The following is a 21,590-nucleotide window of genomic DNA, read 5'->3' on the forward strand; positions in this document are numbered from 1 at the left end:
GTGCTTCACCACCCTCCTAGTGAAAAAGTTTTTCCTAATATCCAACCTAAACCTCCCCCACTGCAACTTGAGACCATTACTCCTTGTCCTGTCATCTTCTACCACTGAGAATAGTCTAGAACCATCCTCTCTGGAACCACCTCTCAGGTAGTTGAAAGCAGCTATCAAATCCCCCCTCATTCTTCTCTTCTTCTGAAACTGGCTACAAGTAGTCATTTCTCACCCTAAATGCAGAGTTTCTGCTCTTGCTTGCAGCTTAAAACTCCAGGTATTTCTGTCACAGGCCAGACTCCTTTTCCGGCCCGGGCTCAGCTCTTCTCCTCCCCTCAGTCCTTGTTTTAGATGTTCTCGGCCATCATCCTGGGTGGGGATTCAGTGAAGAATTGACCCTGATTAACTCCTCAGCCTTAAATAGGATTTACATATGGCGGGAATCCTTAGTTTCCCAGTTTGATTCCCACCCCCTACTAGTGGAAAAATACCAGCAGCCCAAGATGGAGTCCAGTACCAGATGACATGATCACATGACCCTGCCGTGTCAAAGCAGCTTCTCAGGAAGGTGGGAGATTAGCACCTTCAAAGTCCTGTTGTTCTCCCTGATGGCCCATCCAGGCTGATGGTATTCTGTCTGGTGGGCGTTCCCGCGATGTAAACCCACTTGTAATTGTTACATAGTCAATATTCCTAACTTCAGACACAGAAATGATACAGGGATACCCACTGGATAATCCCATTCAGTAAATCGCAGCCTTTCCAATGAGAGCTCACATGAGCCATCTTGCGTAAAACATATCTTTGTTATGCCATATTCACATCATAACAATCTCTCTACGAAGAATATGGGGCATAGGGTCACGCCTGCAGCCCGTGTTTCCAGGCGCCCCAGGCCCCTGCTCTCCTGTTTCTCGGGGGTGGTGGGGAAGAAGGGGGAGCCCAGCCCCGCCATGTCACTCTCCAGGGCTGTTGTGTCTCTAAGGTTCTCGCCACTGCGTGCCGCTCCCCGGATGGCCCTGTTCCCGTCAGAGCCCAGCCAGCCGGGCAGTGCCCTGCAGATGGCTCCACGCCAGCTGCCCGCCAGCGCCGAGAAGGCCCCACACCTGGAACCACAGCCCCCGCTGCCCCCCACCCTCCTGCAGCGATACCTGGAGCTCCTGCTGCTGGGCCCCCCACCTGAGCTGGGCTATGAGGAAGGCCTGCTGCACCCCTATTCGTACCACAAGGTGAGTGGGGAGCAGGCCACCTTCCTCCGGCCCTGAGGCGAGCCCTGGAGGCCCTGGGTGGGTGGGGCAGAGCGGGACAGACAGATGCAGATCAGACAGACACCCTAGGCAGGCCCAGCCCCCCTGTGTTCCTGATGGACGCAAGATTCTGTCTCACCAGCTTGTCTAAACCGCTGTGCAATACGGCTGTTAACCAGCGGCCACACCCCGCCCCAGAGGTGGCTGCATCGCCGCACTGGGCGAGGGGTCCCTCTTCTCTAGGGTTTTGGGGAGGATGTTGTTAGCACTGTAGCCCATGGTAGATTGCTCTCCAGGGTGGCTGTTCCTGGCACTGAGGGTGTGATGGTTCTGTGCTTTGGTTACAGTTTGGCTACCAGGATGGTGCACAGCAGCTGAGCTCTATCCAGGGCAATTCGGCCAGGCAGAGCCCTGAGCTCCCTGCTCTCCTTGGCAGGGCCCCTGCCCAGGCCTCCCAAGCCCTCTTTGGGGCCAGCCCCATCCCTTCCTATGGGGGGCAGCCAGGGCTGGATGGAGGGCATCTCTTCCAGGACCTGGGCATGCTCTACCTGCCGAGAGAGAAGGCGATCCGGTTGGCCCCTGCCAGCACGAGGGCCCAGCACAGCCAGGGGCTCCTCCGGGACTACGCCGAGCCCGATGAAGAGAACAGACAGCAGCAGCCAGCCCTGGGTCCCCAGGTGCAGTCAGGTAACCCCTGCCTTCCAGCCAGTCGCCCACAGACTCCTAGGACACCTGGACCAGCCCAGCCAGGGGTTTGTCCAGCTTGTTCTGACAACGGAGATTCCCCAGCCCCCCTTGGGAGCCTGCTCTGGAGCGTGACTCCCCTGAGCATTTGAAAGTTTTTCCTGGTTGCTAACCTCAGTCCCCCTGGCTGCAGGTTAAGCCCATTGCTGCTTGTTCTCCGTGTCCAGTAGGCCGGACTATTGATCTCCGGCCTTTTCGTAACAGCCCTTAGCGTATTGGAAGCCTGTTCTCAGGCCCCCCTCAGTTGCCTTTTCTCCAGACTAAGCATGCCCTGGTTTTTAACCTTTCCTCAGAGGGCGGGTTTTCTAAACCTTTCATCAGGTTTGTTGTTCTCCTCTGGACTCTCTCCAATTTATCTGCATCTTTCCTAAAGTGTGGCGCCCAGAACGGGACACAGGAGTCCAGCTGAGGCCTCGCCAGTGCTGAGCAGAGCGGGACAGTGACCTCCCGTGTCTTCCATACGACGCTCCTGTTAAGACACTCAGAATGAGGATAGCGTGTCTCACAGCTGTATCACATTGCTGATTCTTCTTCTTCAATTTGTGATCCACTGTGACCCCCAGCTCCTGTCCAGCAGGGCTACCGCTGAGCCCGTTAGTCCCCAGTTTGTGCTGAGTTTTCCTCCCTACGTGTGGTACTTTGCACTTGTCTCTATTGAATTCGTCTTGTTGATTTCAGACCAGTTCTGCAGTTCTCAAGGTCGCTTTGGATTCTAATCCTGCCTCCAAAATGCTTGTGACCTCTCCCAGCTTGGTGTCATCTGCACATTTCATAAGCATCCTCTCCACTCCATTATCCACGTCATGACTGAAAATATTGAATAGTGCCAGACCCAGGACTGACCCCTGCAGAACCCCACCAGATACACACTCCCAGTTTGACAATGAACCCTGGATAACTACTCTTAGGGTACGGCCTTTCAGCCAGTTGTGCACCCACCGGCTAGTAATTTCATCTAGACCACATTGCCGTAGTTTGTTTAGGAGAATGTCACGTGGGACTGTGCCAAAAGCCTTACTGACATCCAGATATATCCCGTCCACTGCTTCCCCCAGCCACTGGGCCAGTGACCCTGTCAAAGGAGGAAGTTCGGTTGGTTTGGCGTGATTTGTTCTTGGCAAAGCCATGCTGGCTACTCCTTCTAAACCGGTTAGCCTCAAGGTGCTCACAAACTGGTTAATATTTTGTTCCAGTATCTTTCCAGGTATCAAATTCCCTGGGTCCTCCTTGTTCCCCATTTTACAGACAGGGGCTGTCTCTGCCCTTCTCCAGTCCTCTGGGCCCTCACCCGTCCTCCAGGAGTTCCTGAAGATAATTGCTAAGGGTTCAGAGATGGCTTCAGCTAGTCCCTTAAGTAGCCTGGGATGAATGCCTTCAGGCCCTGCCAGCCTGAATACATGCAACTCCTCTAAATAGACTTTAACCAGTTTGTCCCCTATTTCGGCTTGTTCCTTCCCCCTTGTTAGTGATAAATGTGTTGAGTGTCTGGTCATCATGAATCTTTCTAGTGAAGACTGAACCAAAATAGGCCTTAAACACTGCGGTCTTCTTGATGTCATCAGGTATTAGCTCTCCTTCCCCACTAAGCCGAGGACCTGCACTTTCTTCTGTCTTTCTCTTGCTCCTAATGTATTTAAAGAACCTCTTCTTGTTGCCTTTTATGTCCCTTGGTAGCTGTAACTCATTTTGTGCCTTGGACTTTCTGATTTTGCTCCTACTAGACTGTGCTATTCCTTTGTACCCCTCCTTAGCAATTTGTCCATGTCTCCGCTTTTTGTAAGATTCCTTTTTGAGTTTCGGGTCATTAAAGAGCTCCTGGTGGAGTCACATTGGCCTCTTACAGTTCTTCCTATCTTTTCTTTGCATCGGGCTCGTCTGCAGTTGTAACATGACTATTGTCTCCTGGGAAAACTGCCAGCTCTCCTAAACCCCTTAGAGTCTCTGCCCATGGACCTCACCTCCCATTCTCTGCGTTAGTTCACGTCTGGTTTCTGGAATCCATTGTCCTCGTTCTGCTGCTCTCTCTCCTCCTTTCCTCGGAATCATGACATCTCTCCTTTCATGATCACTGTCACCCAAACTGCCTCCTCCTTCAGATTCGCTACCAATTCCTCCCTGTTGGCCAGAATCAACTCTACAAGGGCTGTCCCCTGGGTTACTTCCTCCACTTTCTGAAACAAAAAGTTGTCCCCAAGACATTCCAAGGATTTATTGGAAATGTTGGTGTCCCGGATCCCCACGATCGGTGCTATGCCCCCAGCTTTGGAACAGTCTCTCGAAGGAACCAGTCGGTGGGCCAGGCCCCGAAAGGGTCTCACTCTTCCTCCAGGGGAAGCCATGCGGCCTCACCATCACCTGAGGCTGAACCTCTGGGGCTCCAGCCCCCCTGCTTTGCAGCGTGAGTGCCGTTCAGCAAGTCCAGCTGAGACAGACCGAGGAGCAGACTTGTCCACTCCCTGGGGATTAATGCCCCTCACCCAGCATTTGCGGTGACAGCGCTGTTGAAACAGTCGGGTTTTCATTCACTGGCACACAGCACAGGATGTCCTTCGGTTGGGTCAGGGAAAGGCCGGTCAAAGCATCCTCCCCCTCCCTTCTGGTCAGCCCAGAGCCTGGCCCAGCTGTCGTGAGCGCCAGGTTCACCTCTCTGGCTCTGCCCGACCTTGCTTACTTGATCCTCCAGCAGCCAGCTCTTCTCCCCCTCACCCCTTGCCCGTCCTCTGTTCTCGAGCTGGGGGCTAGTGCTCCAGCCTCCCTGCGAGGGGGAGACCATCCATCACGCTGTCCTGCTGTGACTCGGGCGTGGGGACCAGCCTCAGGGCACGTACAAACCCCGCATTGGCTGTGAGTTCCATGCTGAGAGTTCGCCAGCCAGTTAAGTGTGAACGCCTTGGGCATGCTCACTGCCCAAACGCGGCGTGGGGTCCAGTCTGCTTGGGTACCTCCATCTGTCTGCCTCACCTTGGTGCCAGATGCTCCCTGACACCAAGGATCGCAGCCCTATTCCTGCTACACCCAGTCCCAAAGCACCAGTCACTTATCTCAGGTGCAACTTGTCACGGATTCCCAGGTCGTGCCCACTCTTGGCCCCGTGCGGTTCCTGGGGGGAACCCCTGCCAGTGCAACAGCCCTTCTCGGGGGGCCACTCTCTCTCTCGGGGGTTAAGCCCCTCCATCTCCTGGAACAGCACCTCTCTGAGCGTTAGCACACCTGTCTCTGCCATGGGCCCCCTCGCTCTGGACCCCTAGGACCTCCACTCCCAGAAGGAATAATCCCGCCCCGCCCCGCCCCGGTCTCTAGACCAGAGTGACTCTCAGCCGCGGCGTAACACAGGAGGGTTTGAGCATCTGAACACAGCACAGGAAACTCTCCAGCCTCAGGCCTGGCCTCCCTCAGCCCAGCACATCCCAGTCTTCCCTGCATCCAGGGGGGCTCTGCCTGCCCCCTCCCTCCAGCCCAGAGCCCCCCTGCTTCGCAGCTGAGATCACCGGCCCCAAGCCCCACCCTCTGTCCATTGTCTTCTCTCCAGGTAAACAGGGTCGTAAACAGGGTCACCTGGGCCCCCTCTCCCCTCATCTGTGCTCTGGCCCCTCTGGCTGGACCCGGCCGGTCAGGTCACCGGGGTCCCCTCTTCTCAGCCCATTGTCCTCCCGCTGGCCAGACCCAGCTGGGACTCCTGAGTTGGGCCCCCCAGTCGCTGGGGTCTCCATTCTCCAGGCCATTGGCCGGGGTCCCAAGTTCCCTCACCGGTCCTGTGTCCCAACAAACTCCCTCTCCCATCCCCCCCGTTAAACCCGTAACACCCAGGGAAACTGAGTCTCCCCCCCCCCCGCATGCAACCCATGGGAAAACCAAGAAAACCCCCCACTTTGTCACACAACTAAGCTGGGGTCTCTCACCAAAGTCAATGCTTGTAGCCAAGCCTCTAATACGCGATCTACAGATCTATTAAACAGGCAAAGGAAACGTGTTATTTACAAGGTTAAAGCAGGTAACCATAGCTACACCAGTGGTTACCATCTTAAGTTTCCAAAGGTAATAGAAACTGCGGTAATAAGCAAGCTCTGTATGACCTTCAGGGCTAACCCCAGCTAAGCCGCTGGGGGTCACTTGCTGATGCCTAGAAACCTTGCCCCCCAGGGTCCGAGCGGCCCAGAGATCCAGCTCCTCCTGGGGCGGGGCTTTTATTCCCTTCCTCCCATGTGCTCTGAGCTGGCAACTCAACTGGGGGGAGGAATCCACTTGCACGACTCGTCCCCAGTGGGAGGGAAGAGCAGAGCGACAGGCTTCTGTCCTTTCACATCCCTCAATAGTCCGTCAGGCGTCAAGGGGCCTTCCCTGGTGGCAGGACCTAACACCTGCTGTCGGAGACCTGCCCTTCGCGCGAGTTACTGTCTCTCCTGGCTGGTGATTTACACACTCCCAGGCTCACAACACAAATGCTTAACTACCACCGTACCGTAGGGGATGCACTTGCGGTAAGTGAGATTGATGCTGCCAGCCACTCGCCGGCAATCCATAAAGACGAAGCAGAACGCCCTCCTCAGGCTTCTAATGCCTGTTTTACCAGCACTAATGCACAGGGGAGCCAGGCGGGTTCCCGCCACGGATTTGAACCATGGGGACCTTGCCGTGAGCTGGTACCAGTTCAGCCAGGGTCACGCCGTCTCCCCCTGGTTGCTAGATGTCAATGGCCCAGTGACTGGATTTGCCATTGTCTTCTCAGATTCGCCATTGATTTGGGGTCAGCCTTGGACAGTGCTTTTCCAGTGACTCAGCCCGGCTCAGACAGCTGGGCGACATTCACTCCTATGTCTCAGCACAAACAGTCCTCCCCAACCCCCCTTCCCCTGGATAGCCATGAGAAATATAGGGGAAACTGAGGCACACATCAGGCTCATAAAATATTCCCATTTGTCACAGTTGGGTTTTGCCGTGTGACTTTTCCAGCAGATGTCGGGGTAGTTTAAGTTCCCCATTACTACCAGTCTTACGCAGCTCTTGCATAAAGCTGCAAGTCTGTCACAGATTCCTTGACTTTCCGGGGCCTCCATGACTTCCGCAGCTGCCAAAGCGGCTGACCCCAGGGCCGCCCGAGCAGCAGCAGCCCCTGGGGGTCTCAGGGTGTCAGGGGACAGTCAGCCTCCCCCCGCCTCCGAGCAGGGGCCAGCTATCAGCCCTTGGGGCTACCCAGCGCAGCAGCACCCCCGTGGCCCCAGGAGCTGCTAAGTTTTAGTCAACGAGTATTTATAGTAAAAGCCATGGACAGGTCACTGGCATGAATTTTTTGCTTATTTGCTTATTGCATGAGACCTGTCCATGACTTTGACTAAATCTTAGCCTTAGTCATGCAGCTCCCTCTCCCCTTCCTCCTCTGGGCCCCGGGGTGGGGGCTCTGCCCTGCCCCAGCAGGTGGCTCCTGTCCCTTTCCCCCCTGGATCCTGACCTCTCTGGCCCAGCGAGGGCAGACAGTTGGCTGAGGTGTCCCCTCCCGACCCAGGCCACGATTTCTCTCACCTAGCAGGCATTCCCTGCTCCTCCCTGTTGCCTCCATTGAGTCCAGCCCCCGGCAATGGGGTGGCCCCTGCCAGCTGGCAGGTGCCTGGCGCTGGGCTGCCTGTTGCTCCCTGGGCAGGATCCCAAAGCGAGCGCTGTCTCCCTCCCGCAGATGCAGCCCTGCAGAGACTGGTGGCGGTGCTGGCCGACTACGGGGTGGGGCTGCAGGACCTGAGTCCCCAGCAGCTCGGCAGCCTCTCCACCCTGCTGCAGCTGCTCCAGCACCCCGGTGAGTGGGGCTGACTTTGGCAGGCGGGAGGATGGGCGGCGGGGCGGGGGGCAGACAGGTGAGAGATGCCAGCACTACACCTTCTACTCTGGGATGTGCTGCCGGTTCCCCCCAGGAGGGGGGGAGTACGTTGCCCCATCCTCGAATCTGCCTGATTCCTCCCCCCGCACCCCAGGTGCTTTCTTTGTGCCTGGAGCAGTGCGTGAGCCTTGGTTGTGCCAACACAAAATGTCCTTTTCTCTCCCGGCAGGTGGCTTTGGCCAGGAGGCTCCGGAGGCCAAGCGGGTAAGTCCAGCCATTCCCTGCCGCACAGGGCAGCATCCCAGCCCCATTCCCAGGGCTGTGCTGGGACTCGAGAGGCCTGTTGATGGGGGGTCTGTCATGGCGATGCTCTGGAACTGCTCCCTACGAAGCCAGCCAGGACTCTGGGGAAGTCTCCTCTCTGGAAGCAGCCTGTCTGCAGGACACACAGCTCACCCGGCTTCCACCTTCCTGGGTCTGACCTCGGAGCGTTCAGCATCCTCTGCGCTTCCCGCAGCGAGTCCACCCAGGCGGGGTCCTAGGGGAGCCAGAGGGTCCTGTCCCCCAACTCCGCAGTCAGACGGGACTCTCAGCCAGCCAGTAAAACAGAAGGTTTATTAGCCAACAGGAACATGGTCTAACACAGAGCTTGTAGGTGCAGAGAACAGGACCCCTCAGTCAGGTCCATCTTGGGGGCAGGGAGGCCAGACCACAGGTCTGGGCCTCCCTCTCTTTCCCCAGCCAGCTCCAAACTGCAACTCTCCAGCCCCTCATTTGGTTTGCCTCTTTCCCGGGCCAGGAGGCCACCTGATTTTTGTTCTCCAACCCCTTCAGTCGGCACCTTTGCAGGGCGGGGCCCAGGCCATCAGTGACCAGGGGACAGGGTGTCGGCCATTCTTTGTGCAGACACCATCACACTGGCCCTCTAGGGCTCTGCCACAATCACACCCCCTGATCTCCCCACCTAGATACTTAAGAACTGCATAGGGGAAACTGGGGCTCCCACAGAGTATTCGGAGAAAACATTAAGAACAGTCCCGCTTCATCACAGGGTCCACAGCCCCCAGTGGTCAGGAAGGGTTCACAGAGTCAGACACCTGAAGGCCAGCAGAGACCGTTGTGGCCACCTAGCCTGAGCCCTGCCCTGAGTTCAGGCCTGTCTGAGCGAGAGCAGGTGGCTTAGAAAAACATCCATCCTGGATTCAGAAACTGCTGGTGATGGACAATCCACCCCGGCCCTTGGTGAGTTGTTCCAGCGATTAATCACCCTCCCTCTGAACATTGGTCTGATTGCCAGTCTGCATGTGTCTAGCTTCAACCTCCAGATGCTGGGTTGTGTTAGATCTTCCGCTGCTAGGCAGACAAGCCAGTGAGCAAATATTTGTTCCCCATGAAGGTACTTACAGACTGGGATCACGTCATCCCTGAAGCTTCTCTTTGTTAAGCTACGTAGATTCTGCTCCATGAGTCTGTTGCTCGAAGGCAGGTTTTCCAGTCCTCTAATCCTTCTCGTGGTTCTTCTCTGCCCCCTCTCCAATTTATCAACATCCTCCTTGAGCTGTGGGCACCAGAACTGGACACAGGATTCCAGCAGCGGTCGCACCAGTGCCAAATGCAGAGGTAAAATAACCTCCCTGCTTCTCCTCGAGATTCCCCTGTTGATGCATCCCAGGATCGCATTAGCTCTTTTGGCTGCGTTGGTCACACTGGGATCTCGTGTTCAGCTAGGTATCCGCCGTGACCCCAAGTCCTTTTCAGAGTCCCTGCCCCCCAGGATCGAATCCCCTATCCTGTAAGTACGGCCAACGTTCTTTTCCTAGATATCTGACTTCACCTTTGGCCTTATTAAAATGTGTGTTTTCTTGAGCCCAGTTAACCAAGTGATCAGATCACTTTGCATCAGTGACCCGTCCTCTTTGTTATTTCCCACTTCCCCCAATTTCTGTGTCTGCTGCAAACTTTATTAGAGATGATTTTATGTTTTCTTCCAGGTCAATGATAAAAACCTTAAATAGTGCAGGGCCAAGAACTGATCCCTGCAGGACCCCTCTGGAAACCCACCCGTTTAGTGACTATTCTCTATTTACAGTTATATTTTGAGACCAATAAGCTAGTTATTAATCATTGAATGTGTGGTCATCTTAACTTTATATCCTTATCGTTTCTTAATCAAAATGTCCTGCGGCACCGAGTCAGAAGTCTCAGTAGATTACATCCATGGTATTACCTTTCCAACCACACTTGTAATACCATCCAAAAAAGATATCAAGTTAGTTTGACAGGATCTATTTTCCATAAAGCTCTGCTGATTTGCATTAATTACATTGTTACCCTCCTTCAATTCTTTATTAATCAAATCCCATTATCAGCTGTTCCTCCATTATTTTTCCTGGGATTAATGTTGGACTGACATACTGTCACGGAGTCCTGGGGCGATGCTCTGGAACTGCTCCCCGTGAAGCCAGGCAGGACTCTGGGGAAGTCTCCTCTCTGGGAGCAGCCTGTCTGCAGGACACACAGCTCACACGGCTCCACCTTCCTGGGTCTGACGTCGGAGCATTCAGCCTCCTCTGCCCATCTGTGCGCTTCCCACAGCCAGTCCGCCCAGGCGGTGTCCTGGGGAAGCCAGAGGGTCCTGCACCCCAACTCCGCAGTCAGACGTGACTCTCAGCCAGCCGGTAAAACAGAGGTTTACTCGACGACAGCAACATGGTCTAAAACAGAGCTTGTAGGTGCAGAGAACAGGACCCCTCAGCTGGGTCCATTTTGGGGGGCAGTGAGCCAGACAACCACGTCTGCCCTTCACTCCATGTCTCCAGCCAGCCCCAAACTGAAACTTCTTCCAGCCCCTCCTCCTCTGGGCTTTGTCCCTTTCCCAGGCCAGGAGGTCCCCAGATTCCTTTGTTCTCCAACCCTTTAGCTCTCACCTTGCAGGGGGGAAGGGCCCAGGCCATCAGTCTCCAGGAAACAGGGTGTCGGCCATTCTCTGTATCCAGACCCCTGCACACACCTGCCCTCTAGGGCGCTGCATCGATCATACACCCTTATCCCCCCACCTAGATACTTAAGAACTGCATTGGGGAAACTGAGGCACCCCCACACTATTCAGAGGAACCATTAAGAACAGTCCCACATGTTCTTGTCACACATGCCTATAATTACCTGCGCCATCCCACTTACCCTTTTTAAATAGAGGCACATTTGCTTTCTTCCAGTCTGCTGGAACTTCGCTGGTGTTCCAAGAGTTATGGAAAATCAACATTAATGGTTCAGTGAGCTCCTCAGCCAGCTCTTTTAAAACTCTTGAAAGCAAACTGTCCAAAGCTGCTGAGTTTTAAAATGTCTGACTTCACTAGCTGCTGTTTAACATCCTCCTGAGTTAGTGTTGGAATGGAAAGTATTTCATCATCACCATGTGATATGACTACATCATTTTTCCCTCCCCCAAATACAGAACAAAAATGTATTGAACTTCTGCCTCTTCTGCATTATTATTGACAATTCTACCACTTCCGTTTAGTAATGGACCGATATAATTGTTAGGATTCCTTTGTTTCTAGTATACTTAAACTCTTTATTGTCCTTAACTCTGCTGGATGTACATTATTCATGGTAAAAAGAAAAGGAGTACTTGTGGCACCTTAGAGACTAACCAATTTATTAGAGCATAAGCTTTCGTGAGCTACAGCTCACTTCATCGGATGCATACTGTGGAAAATACAGAAGATGGTTTTATACACAAACACCCCTTTTTTTCATGGTCTGTATCACTACAAAAGGTTTTCTCTCCCCCCACCCCACTCTCCTGCTGGTAATAGCTTATCTAAGGTGATCACTCTCCTTACAATGTGTATGCACATTAGATCACCTTGTGATAAGCTATTACCTTAGATAAGCTATAAACCAAATAAATTGGTTAGTCTCTAAGGTGCCACAAGTCCTCCTTTTCTTTTTGCGAATACAGACTAACACGGCTGCTACTCTGAAACCTGTCATTATTCATGGTGTCCTTTTGCTTCCCTCATTCATTTTCTACAGTGCCGAGCTTCTGATTTATAGTTCATTACTGTCAACTTCTCTTTTCTTCCCTGTTTTATATTTTTAATAGTTGCCTTCACTTCCACTGTAAGCCAAGTTGGTGGTTTTTTAACCAGTGCAGCCTTCTTTCTTGAATTGTAGCTTTTTGAGCATCTAGTAAAACATTCTTAAACCATTCATAATTATCATTCACGCTGTTCTGTTTGAACTTTCTCCCAGCTGATTTGGCTCATAATTGTTTTGAGCTTTATGAAATTGTCCCTTGTTAAACCGCTGGGTATCTATTTAACTGGTTCAGACTTTATTCTGTTGGCACGTAACAAATGTGATCAAGTCCTAACTTGTACCTAAGCTGCAACTAATTTTTATATCTTTGATCATTTCCTCTTTGCCCCTCAGGGTGAGGTCTAATGCAGAATTCCCCCATGTTGGATTCAGCACTGGCTTGAGTTAGGAAATTCTATAATTTTTAGAAGTTCTGAGGATATTTTAGTCCTGGCAGCACGAGACAACCAGTGTGTGTCCTTCAGACTGAAGTCCCCCCATGAGCATGTGGCTCTCTTCCCTAATTGGGTGCCTGAGAAGCCAGTCACCCTGTTCCCTAGTGGGATCTGGGGCTCTGCAGCAGATGCCAACCAACACCCCATCTTGTGCTTTCTGTCTTTGGCTATTGAGCCATAAGCATTTGATATCGGAAGGAGGTCATGCTATTTTTGACAGTGCCACTCCCCCTCCCCTTTGGGCCACTTGATCCTTCCTCAGTCGGTGGTAACCGCTGTTTTTTGCCATGCCAGTCACCCAAATCTTCCCGCCAGTCAAAACAACTGGATCAAATTTATGCTCACAAATGAGCAATTCCAGTTCCTCTGGTTTGTTCGCCAGGCTCCTACCCTTGGTGTCCAGGCAGTTAAAGAATTTCTGCTCTTCATGTCCTCTGGTGTCTTGGTGAGGATATTCTCAGCATCACAACTCTGTTCTCGTTTCCTCCCCGTTGTCATCTTCCCCTTGTTAGTTTAACCCCCTCTTGACTACTCTAGCCAGCCTGTCCCCAAGGAGATTGGCCCTCTTTCTGCGGAGCTGGAGGCCAGCCAAACTCTGCAACCCTGTCTCCTAGCACCTAGCCAGCAGTTCACCCCCAGAATCTTCTATTCTGTCCTACTTTGCTTGTAGGACAGGCAGGATCTCCGAGAAGATCGCTTGGATGTTCTTCAGGGAACTGGAAGGGCCTGTGTAATCTGTGAGATCCCACCGAGCTCTGTCATGAGTGCAGACCGTCCCCGTCGACTGCAGAAACCTGTCGGATCTTAGCGACATCTCGCGGCCTGGTTCCGGGAAGGCAGCACGCCGTCCTGTGGTCCTCCTGGCCCTTGTAGATCTTCCTAGTATAGAATCCCTGACCAGGATTGTCTATCTTCCTTGGACGGTTGGAGAGCTTTTTGTAGGCAGGCTTAATTTCCTTCCCGGTTGGGCCAAGCAGCCTTCCACAGGTGCGTCCTGTACCGCCCTCCATTCCCTTGGACCAGCTGGCTCTTCAGAGGGGTCTTCACAGTCCAGTGTCCCAGGGGCTGGGCCTCCAGGCCCCAGGGTGCAAACAGAATGGGTTTGCTGAGAGCAAACTAGCCCGAGTGTGCTTTCTCCATCTGCAAATATTTATTGGCAGCCCTGTTACGGGGAGCAGCAGGCTGAGATTCGGGGGCGACAGCAAAACTCCAGGGTGAGTCTTGCACAGCCGGAGCTGTCTGCCTCCTCTGAGAGGTCTTGCCAAGGTCACGAGGAGACTGGGATTCTGGCCAAGGGCTGGGTGAGGGGAGGTCACTGGAGCTGTGAGGCCCCATTTCCCCAGGTGGGGCAGACTCTGCCATGAGCCAGGCCCGGCTGCCCCATGGGTAACGTGCCGCCCTCTGCCCCAGGTGACGGAAGGGGAAATGCAGCACGGAGAGGAGCCGGAGCCGCCCCCCTCCACGGTGCCTCCCCCTGAGAATCCAGCCAGTGCCTCCTCCTGGACGGAGGGGCCGAGATGGGAGGAGGCGGCTGGCCCGGCGTGGGGCAGTGCCAGGCCTCCGGCGGTGCCCCAGGCTGAACCGCAGGCCCCGGGGCAGGCTGTGCCCAGGGACCCCGCCGCGGGCGACGTGCTCCGTCTCCACAAGCCAGTCCCAGTGGAGAAGAAGAGCTCCACGGAGCCGAGGGGCCGTGGCGGGAAGGGGGAGCCGCTGGAGCCCCGGCCTGCCGAGGAGTACGGCTACATCGTCACCGACCAGAAGTGAGAGCTGCGGACAGGGGCTGGGCTGGGGGGGTGAAAGGGCCAGAGCATGTGGCTTCCTGGCTTGTGTGGCTGCCCTGCCTCTTGCCATGGTGGGGAGGGGGCCAGCGTTCCCGGCTCTGGCCCCCGCCCCAGTGGCCGGTCTGCGGACGATTCTCCGGGGTGCCTGCAGGCAGGACCTTGTTCCTCAGGCAGGGGGTGGCACCTGGTTCTGACTGCCGGGGTTCTGGCTGTGGCCCCTTGTCCTGCCCCCCGGGGGGGCTCTGCAGGGTGCGGTGCGTATGGGGAGCTTGTTCCTCGTGCGGTGATAGCGCCTGGTTCTGACTGGTGGGAGCAGCCCAAGGGCCGTGCGACATGCGTGCCGGCAGCCCCTGCACACGATGGCCACACATGCAAGCTGGGTAAATGCTCCTAACCCCCAGCTCACACGTCCATGCACCAGACTCCTCCCCTCCCCCTGGAGATGGAGAAAGCACCCCCGCCCGCCTGGCATGCCCGCCTAACTGCCCCCCTGACCCATCTCCACGCCCCCTCCTCCCAGCTCCTCTGCACGGCGGGGGCCTGGCAGGGCTGGGACCCCCCCGTTGCTGGCTTGCTCAGACACCCAGCCGGCCACCCTCAAGGCCCTTGACCCGCCTCGGGTGCTGGGGGAGGTTGTGAGCCCGGAGTCGTCCCTGAGCTGCTCCCGTCTCTGCTCCCCTCCAGACCGCTGGGCCTCGCCGCCGGCGTCCGGCTGCTGGAGATCCTGGCCGAGCACGTCCACCTGTCCACGGCCAGCTTCATCAACATCAGGTGGGGCCAGGGGCAGCCCCAGAGGGGGCGTCAGGGGAGTGTCCAGTGCGGGGGGGGGGGGGGGGGCAGAGCACTGCATCCTGGGAGGGGTGTGGCATCCCTGGAGGGGGTGGGGTGATAGGGGCACCGTGGGGGATGGGCTGGCTTGGGGTGAGTGCAGTGGGGGGCAGCGTGGGGCCAAGGGGTTGAGGTCTCACCCCAGTTCATCTGCAGTTGCTGCCCTCTCTTTGCAACACATCAGCAGCTGCCCTGCCCCCAAACTCCCTGGCTCGGTTAGGCCAGGCACAGGTATCCGGGGTGGGGTCTGGGCAGGGGGCATGGCCCCCTTGGCTGGGGTCTGGCCCCTCCCTGGCTCGTGACGCCCAGGCCTCTCTGCTCCCTGCAGCGTCGTGGGCCCTGCTCTCACCTTCCGGATCCGGCAGAACCACCAGAACCTGTCGCTGGCAGATGTGACCAATCAGGCCGGTGAGTGGGGTGCGGCTGGGGGCTCTGGGGGCTAGGCCTGCATCACCTGGGTGAGGGGCGGCTGTGTGGGGCACAGTCCAGGGCCCCAGTGCATGGAGCGGGGGGCTCAGGTGGGCGGGGCTGGCCCCGAGGCGAGTGATTCATTGATCCCTTCGCCCACGGCCCCTCCCAGGTGTGAGTGCCTGCTGTGATCTGCGCCCCTCGCTGCAGGGCAGGCAGCGGGGGGCGGGCCTGCGCCCAGATGGGAGCTGGGAAGCAGGGTGACGCCCTCATGATCCGGGGCAGGCCCTCGGCGATTCACCCCACTTGCGTCTGCTGGACCCGTGAGCTCCCCCCGACCTCTCCACTCTCTGCAGCGATGGTGAAGTCGGAGCTGGAGGCCGAGCTGGGGCTGAAGATTGTGCAGACGGGCATGGGACAGGTAAGGGAGCGACCCTGCCGGAGACGCACGACGGGCTCCCCCCTTGTCCTGGGTCGGGCTCCCCACTGTGCCCCTGCAGTGCCCCATGTAGCACTGAACAGCTGAGTGACTGGGGACATGGCCATGTCCCAGTGCCAGCGTCCTGGGGGTTGGGATCTGGGGCGGGGTAAGGTTGTGTCTTGGTGCAGCAGGGCGTGGGGCCATGTGACAAAGTGGGACTGTTCTTAATGTTCTCTCTGAATACTGTGTGGGCGCCTCAGTTTCCCCTATGCCTTTCTTAAGTGTCCAGGTGGGGGGATCAGGGGGTGTGATTGTGGCAGAGCCCTAGAGGGCCAGTGTGGTGGTGTCTGCACAGAGAATGGCCGACACCCTGTCCCCTGGCCACTGATGGCCTGGGCCCCGCCCTGCAAAGGGGTTGGAGAACAAAGAGACCAGGTGGCCGCCTGGCCCGGGAAAGGGACAAAGGCCAGACGAGGGGCTGGAGAGTTTGGAGCTGGCTGCGGAAATGGAGGGAGGCCCAGATGGGGCTCTGGCCTCCCTGCCCCCAAGCTGGACCTGACTGAGGGGTCCTGTTCTCTGCACCTGCAAGCTCTGTTTTGGGCTGTGTTCCGATCGTCTAATAAACCTTCGGTTTTCCTGGCTGGCTGAGAGTCCCGTCTGACTGCGGAGTTGGGGGGCAGGACCCTCTGGCCCCCCCAGGACCCCGCCTGGGTGGACTGGCTGTGGGAAGCGCACGGAGGGGCAGAGGAGGCTGAATGCTCCGAGGTCGGACCCAGGAAGGTGGAGCCGGGTGAGCTGTGTGTCCTGCAGACAGGCTGCTCCCAGAGAGGAGACTTCCCCAGAGTCCTGCCTGGCTTCGTAGGGAGCCGTTCCAGAGCATCGCCCGGGGACACCGAGACAGGCTGTCTCCTGGGGTTGTGGGGCCAGGTGTGTGGCAGGGGCCAGGGCTGTTTCCTGGGGCTGGAGCAGCCTGCGCAGGGACCCCAGCTCCTCCACTTCAGGATTTAGTACCAGGAGATCAGACCTTCTTCCTGTCCATCTCTGGGCCTGGGGCTCCTGGAGTGCAGCAGGGGGTGGGGCCCTAAACCATGGCCAAGCCGTGGGGCGGGGGGGCAGGCTTTGGGGTTCTGAATGGCCTGAATCCAGCCCTGGCTCCCACATCCCCGCCTAACAAAGGGTGTTGAGCCTTGGTCCCAGGCAGGCCTGGCAGGGTGGGGGTGCAGCAGGTGCTGAGCCCCTGGTGGGGCATTCGGAGGCATGGAGCTGGCTCCTGCCCACCGAGCCCACTGGCCCAGCCCCGGCTCTCCCCGGGTGGGGCGGAGGGAGGGGGGTGTGGTGTGAGCTGGGAGCGCCCCTGAGTGTGCAGAGGGGTGCGGGATGCCTGGGGGCCAGGCCACTCACCAGCCCCTTTATGCTGGTCTCCAGCTGGAGGTGAAAGGGGGTTTCCTGCTGCTGAGCCGGGGGCTGCCCTTCATAGGGGGGCTGAGCGCGGGGCTGCTTGGGCTGAGCTGCGGGGGCCCTGGCCATTGAGGCAGCCTGTCTCCATCAACAGCCTGTGGAGCCGTCGCCATGACCGCACCCCTGGATGGGCCAAGTGGCAGGTGCTGGGAGTGGCTGAGGTGCCCTGGGCCTTGCCTGGCTTCCCCGGCCCTCCCGGTGACCCCCAGCAGGGGGCCCCCAATTCCCACCCCCAGCCGCTCGTGACCGCGATGGGGCTGTTTGCACCCCCAGCGACGGGGGCTGGCATACAGGTAACCCCAGCCCCCAGGGGTGAGGCCTGGATGGCATGGGGCAGGCCCCCCCAAGGGCCAGGGCCTGGCAGCCCACAGCAGCGGGGCGGCACTGTCGCCCCATTGCACAGGCTGGAGCCAGGGAGCTGGGAATTGAGTCCAGGTCTCTGGGGTACCAGGCTGGTGCCCCCCCACGGGGCCATCCTTCCCCTCATCCCCCGTGGCCCTGTTCCCACCCACTCTTAGAACATAAGTGACATGAGTTTGGGGTTCTCAGCGCAACCTCCCTCAGCTCTTTTGGGAGTGGGGGAGCACGGATGCCCCCTCATGAATCATAGAATCATAGAATATCAGGGTTGGAAGGGACCCCAGAAGGTCATCTAGTCCAACCCCCTGCTCGAAGCAGGACCAATTCCCAGTTAAATCATCCCAGCCAGGGCTTTGTCAAGCCTGACCTTAAAAACCTCTAAGGAAGGAGATTCTACCACCTCCCTAGGTAACGCATTCCAGTGTTTCACCACCCTCTTAGTGAAAAAGTTTTTCCTAATATCCAATCTAAACCTCCCCCATTGCAACTTGAGACCATTACTCCTCGTTCTGTCATCTGCTACCATTGAGAACAGTCTAGAGCCATCCTCTTTGGAACCCCCTTTCAGGTAGTTGAGTGAAACTGGGGTGAGCCCCACAGTGCCATGGCCATGAAGCCAGTCCCCGTGCCCAGGCTGAGCTCCAGGATGTACCCAGGGCCCCTCTGCTTGGCACCATGGTCTGAAGCAGGGCTCCAGCCCTGCCCCCCCATTGATTGAGGTGAAAATCCCACAGGATGGGGGCTGGCCTCAGCAGAGCCTTGAGGAGTGGGGCAGGACTCGGGGCAGTGTGTGCTGTGACTGGCACAGCCAGCCAGCCTCTGCCTCTCTGGGGAACGGGGCAATTTCCATTGCGGCAGCATGGACTACGGAGTCCGCTTGCCTCTGCCCTGGGAAACGCCCCTGGCTTGTGCCGGGAGGAAAGGGGCCGAGGTGCATGTCCCAGCTGGGTGGGGGAGAATCGGTTTCTGGGGAGATGCTGATCTCAGCGCAGAGACGTCTCCTGCAGAGGAATGGCTGCCGTCACCACTCCCCTCTGCACCGGGCACCACGTGGGCTGAGGGCTCAAAGGAGGGGCCTGGGGGATTTGCTCCCTGGGCACCGGGATGGTGGGGGTGGAGATGGGGCTGGATGAGTTCTCAGGCTCCTGTCCTGGGGCCAGAGATTTGGAGCAATGGCCAGAATGTCCTGAAATGAGGCACGGGGGGGGGGGCTGCCATGGCAAAGGGGGTGGCCTGGGCAGACTGGCACTTGGGGTGCACGTCGATGATCCACACCTACCCCATGGGGCACAGATCAGTTACATTAAAATGAAGCTTCCCTGCCATGGCCGGCTGCCCGCATGCTGCCAGGTGTCACTGAGGCAGAACCCCATCTCTGTCGGGGTTCCCTCCCCCTGGGTGTGGGGTTTGAGCCCCCAGGGCCATTCCTGCCCTATGGTGCGATGCTGCTCTTCTGCTAGGCCCGGTTCTAGCTGTGGCTTTTGGACAGTCTGCTCATCCCTGGGACGAGGCGGCCTTGCCCTGTTCCTGTGTTGTCCAGCCCCGGCCCCTCCTGTCCTGCTGGCTCTCCCCCATTCCTGACCCCTGGTTCCTGGGCCCTGATTCTGTGGGTGGTGCAAATTTGCCCCTGGCCCAGCCTAGCTCTGCCTGTGTCACTGGGACCAGGCAGGGCAGGGCTGTGCAGGGATCTCAAGCAGCCTTTGATGTGGACGTTAGTGTCTCAGACTGGGGCTTATTCTGGTTTGGGGCAGGGCTGTTTGCGCCCTGGTTGGGGTCGTGCCAAGGGAGCGATGCTGTAGCAGTGGGTCTTGTTTGCGGTTGGGGTTAGTTTCTGACCCTCCTCGTGCCCTCTGGAGGGGTTGGGCCGAGGTGGCGCTCTGCTCTGGGGGCGGTGAACAAGGGGCTGGGAGACTGGCCTGGCTCTGCTCTGTGGCGGTGGGGGGGGGGTGGCCCAGTCCCTGTGGCAGGGGCCCCGCCCAGTTCTGCACCAGGTGACAGGGTCTGTATTGCTGCAGGGTGGGGTTTCGCCCTGGTCAGTGTGGTCTGTGGTTGGAGCCAGCCCTGCATCTCACTCCTGTCCCGTGGCCCCGGGCTGGGGGCTGTGGCCCCGGGGGCTCCTTGGGGATGGTGCCAGCCACCTGCTGAGTGCTCTCTCCATGCTGCCCTTGCGAGGCCAGGGCCTGGCGCTCAGGGCTGTGTTGTCTTCATGTGGCTCCGGCTGTTTCTGAAGGGCCCTGATTAGCGCCCTGCAGCCTGGGGCTTGCTGTTGTGGAAGAAAACAGACTCCATTCTCAGGCTGGAAGCAACAAAATCAGAGACCGCTTTATTCGAGCAATTGCAAGGGAAGAATACAGCAGGCAGAGAGCATCTCTGCCTCAGTTTCTTCAAAGTACAAGCAATATCTTACAAGCATTTATACGTTTTAGTGGCATGCATTAATTAAAAACATTTGCAGTTTGTTTATGTTATGTCCTGCCCGTTCCTGTATTTTTTTACCTTTGTTTTTAAAACATTGCTATTTTAGGGCTGGGTCACGCTGACTTTACTCTGCTGTCTTCCCACCCGCTTCTGACGTGAGCCCTGCTTCTACAGGTCCCGATATTAGGCTAAGACTTACCATGACAGTTACTCTGTTTCTTACAACCAAGAGACCTATATTTAAATCCTTTACCCCTGTTTCCACACTGTGAAGTTGGAGCGGGCGCTGGTCCCACGTGAGCGCCGGTGGGCTCAGGCCAGGTCCACACAGCGGGTGATCCGTCGGAGTGGCCAGGGCGCGGTATTGAGGGACGTGGCTGAGAGGCTCGGTGGGGCCAGCCCTGCTTTACTGCCCTGACCAGCCAGAGGACACTGGTGCTGTTCTTTACCTTTGTCTGGCAGTGGCACCGATCCCGGTCCTGCTGGGCCAGGTGTAGGGCAGACACTGGCCCTCTTGACCCTGAACTGATAGGGGGGGTCCATGAGTCTAGGGGACTTTTCGTAACTCCATAGAGTCTAAAGCCAGTAGGGACCATGAGATCCTCTAGTCTCACCCCCAACCTAGCGCAGGCCGGACGCTTTCACCCACCCACTGATTTGGCTAAAGCATCAGCGAAGCTGGACATGAAGCCACCGGGGGCCTGGGCGCTTGGTCCAGTGGTTAATCACCTGCCCTGTTAACAGTTTGTACCTCATTTCCCATTGGAATTTGTCTGGCTTCAGCTTCCAGCTGTTGGCTTTTGTTCTGCCCGGCTCCACTAGATTAACGAATCCGTTAGTACCTGCTGCTTCCTTCCCGTGAAGGAACCTTCACACTAATACAGACTTTCTCCCTGAGAAACAAACCTGACCAATCCCTGCCTCACAGGTGCTCTGAGAAACAAACCAGAGCCACTACCTGGGTGTGGGGATGCCCAGCAACCACCACGGGGCATCGGACCCAGGGAAAGGAGCTTCTGCCTTCACGGATTTTAAAGACGCTCCTGGCTCAATCTGGGTCCCTGGCACAACCCGTCTGTTACTGCTGCACAGAATGGGTAGCGAACCCCAGAGACCAGAGAGAGGCCAAACAAGAGCCAATGGCTGGAAGCTGAAGCCAGACAACTTCCGGTTAGAAATTAGGCACCCGTTGTTAACAGTGCGGCTGATTAACAAACTCCCATGGGCAGCGGGGGCTTCTCCAGCTCGCCATGGCTTCACATCCGGCCTGGTGCCTTCCTGGCAGCTGCTTTACCCCAGCCAGGCTATTGGGCTCACTAGGGGGTGACTGGGGGGGAATCCTTGGGTCAGGGCTGTACAGGAGCTCAGGCCAGCTGATCTCGTGGTCCCTGCTGGGAACAGGATCCAGTCCAACTCCCGGGGATGACACGGCGGTGGCTCACGCACCACCGTGCTCTCCCCTGGAGGAGGCTGCAGGACAGCTGGCTGCTGCTCCTGCCCGCCCTGACGTGGGCGTAGCTGTTTGGACCTAGAGCGTCCCTGCCTTGTGCAGCAGGGTAGCTGACCTGGCTGTGTCCTGGGGGCTGTGCA

At 57.1% G+C, this 21,590-nt stretch overlaps 1 protein-coding gene across 2 annotated transcripts in view; it reads left to right on the top strand.

Annotated features, from left to right (window-relative positions):
• Positions 1-21,590, top strand: part of PTPRN (protein tyrosine phosphatase receptor type N) — a 49,467-nt gene that overhangs the window by 14,295 nt on the left and 13,582 nt on the right. For both annotated transcript variants that reach the window (XM_074966965.1, XM_074966966.1), the window contains exons 5-12: positions 977-1,220; positions 1,586-1,925; positions 7,651-7,767; positions 8,018-8,052; positions 13,737-14,086; positions 14,792-14,878; positions 15,264-15,343; positions 15,700-15,764. In XM_074966965.1, coding sequence (XP_074823066.1) covers positions 977-1,220; positions 1,586-1,925; positions 7,651-7,767; positions 8,018-8,052; positions 13,737-14,086; positions 14,792-14,878; positions 15,264-15,343; positions 15,700-15,764 — 1,318 coding nt within the window. The remainder of the gene's footprint in view (positions 1-976; positions 1,221-1,585; positions 1,926-7,650; positions 7,768-8,017; positions 8,053-13,736; positions 14,087-14,791; positions 14,879-15,263; positions 15,344-15,699; positions 15,765-21,590) is intronic.

The sequence above is a fragment of the Natator depressus genome, chromosome 11 (assembly GCF_965152275.1).
Source record: "Natator depressus isolate rNatDep1 chromosome 11, rNatDep2.hap1, whole genome shotgun sequence".
Lineage (NCBI taxonomy): Eukaryota > Metazoa > Chordata > Testudines > Cheloniidae > Natator > Natator depressus.